At 37.4% G+C, this 2,180-nt stretch overlaps 1 protein-coding gene across 1 annotated transcript in view; it reads right to left on the reverse strand.

Annotated features, from left to right (window-relative positions):
• The window catches only part of LOC112522842 (dihydroflavonol 4-reductase-like), a 20,810-nt gene that overhangs the window by 16,962 nt on the left and 1,668 nt on the right, over nt 1-2,180 (reverse strand). Inside the window, exons 2-6 of the mRNA XM_025132157.1 lie at nt 1,886-2,055; nt 1,730-1,783; nt 1,371-1,562; nt 1,011-1,176; nt 322-514 (exon numbers count right to left, since the gene is read on the reverse strand). Of these exons, the coding sequence (XP_024987925.1) occupies nt 322-514; nt 1,011-1,176; nt 1,371-1,562; nt 1,730-1,783; nt 1,886-2,055 (775 nt within the window). The remainder of the gene's footprint in view (nt 1-321; nt 515-1,010; nt 1,177-1,370; nt 1,563-1,729; nt 1,784-1,885; nt 2,056-2,180) is intronic.

Raw genomic sequence — 2,180 nt, forward strand, 5'->3', positions numbered from 1 at the left:
GTTTCATTAATGTTAGAGAAATACATGAAACAGTTTCATTAAGTATTATATTTAACAATTTCACAACCATATATGAAACAACTTCATCAAAAAAAAGTATTATATGAAACAATTTCACAACCATATATGAAACAACTTCATCAAAAAAAAGTATTATATGAAACAATTTCACAAGATTAAACAATTTCATGAAAAAAATTTCATAAGATTAAACAATAACAGATGAAGGTGGTTTGCACGGTTTACACAAATGTGGGCGGTTTTCATATGATCACTCCTCTATATATATATATATATATAATCATGGGAACAGATACTTACCTTTTGGAATGGCCAAGAGCAGGGTAGAATTTGTCCAAGATCTTCATGATCTCTGAATAGCGAGTCACAGCCCCAACCATGCAGTATCTACCGTTAGCTTCTGGGTTCTCGAATGCTAATATATGTGCATTAGCAACATCTCTAACATCAACAAGTCTGTAAATTCCATCTGGATCTGGGTATAATTCCTTTCCTGCATATATACGATTTCAACAGCTTAATGAACGTAAGACTTTCTTTATTGTCTGAATCAAATCATTGCCATGCTGATCTAGAGAACTATCTCAGTGCTTTATTCTAATGTTCAAAGAAACTGTATGCATTAAGCTACTTATAGAAGATGTTCCCAGAAAAACGTTCTTCGTACCTAGATCTTGTCCCCTATGGGTGCATTTGGTACGCGGGTGGGAAAGGACGTAGGCAGATGAAAGAATTGTGGAAGGTTTTTAAGGGTGTAGGATTTTAGTTCCACCTATTTTGGTGGGATAGAAAAAAAAATGCATTTTTGTCCCACTCAGGTCTTGTCCGGTCCCATTTTACTGTCATGCCAAACGTTGCACAACAAGTTTTCCCTACCCAATCCCTTTTCGGTATCCATTAAGCATAATAACTTTTTTCTACACGTGAATACACGGCCTGCTACATAGGTCCAACCTTCGGATCGATCTTGCTTATGAATGTTAAATTACCGGACTTTATCAAGCTCATGATGCCCTCGGACGTGAGGTTGATAGTTGGCTGTAAGAAAGGACCGATCACGTAGCAAGGGTTGATTACCACCAAGTCCAAACCGTTATCTTTTGAGAATTTGGTCGCCACATCTTCAGCCAGGGTCTTCGAAAGAGAATACCATGACTGAAAAATATTAAGCCCTCGATTAGTTACAACATTTGTAGCTGAATGATAATAATCCCGAATCTTGCTGAATGATTCTTAGACTTGTAACTACAAGCAATAATGTAAACATAATCTGTTTACACAAATCTGTTTACCAACTCAAGACAATCGGAAAAATTAGACCTACAGATTAAAGTTTTACGCAACGATACCTTATTTTGCTTGCAAATTACTGGATCTGAAAACCAGGTTTCATCCACCACAACACCAGCCTCCAGAAGTCTTCCACCAAACACAACTGCAGCCATGGAAGATGTCAAGATCACTTTCTTGAGAGATGGAACTTTTGCAGCTGAGTTAAGAACATCAAGTGTTCCCTTCACTGCAGGATCTAGCAATTGTGCCTAGTGGAAAATGAGAACAACTGAGCTTTCTTCAAACAGTTGGTGTGGGTGGTGACAGAATCACAATACGACGAAAAATTCATAGCGAAAGACTGCATAAACAGGTCTGATTGAACCATCAACTTACTGAGATCTCAAAGGTTCAAGACAGCCGATTTAGCCGATACCACCATAAATATAATCACAATAAAAGCATAAACATCAATCAAATCTTCAGGTGACTGTGCACATTCAGACACCAATCTAGAACTCATCAACATGGTTTAAAACTTATACCAACATTTAGGAACAGAACATTGAGAGCAAAATAGTGAAAAAACAACCTGTGGGTCATCAACTGCAAATATAACAGGAGATGCTGTATGAAAGAGGCATTCACAGCCATTAACTGCAGACTCAAAAGATCCTTCTTCAGTCAGGTTAGCTTCAAACAGAGATAGTCTTTCCACAGCTCCATCAAGAGCAAGTAGGTGTTGTGTCTTTTYTGGATCATCTGCAGCACATTTGAATGGAACCAGTAGCCATTAGAGGAGAACAAACATAAAGAAATACGAATTATTCTAACTTATAATAAGTTGTTTTATAACACCGGTAACAACCACTCTTGAACGTGTGGAT

The sequence above is a fragment of the Cynara cardunculus genome, assembly GCF_001531365.2.
Source record: "Cynara cardunculus var. scolymus isolate 2C chromosome LG 12, CcrdV1, whole genome shotgun sequence".
Taxonomy (NCBI): Eukaryota; Viridiplantae; Streptophyta; class Magnoliopsida; order Asterales; family Asteraceae; genus Cynara; species Cynara cardunculus.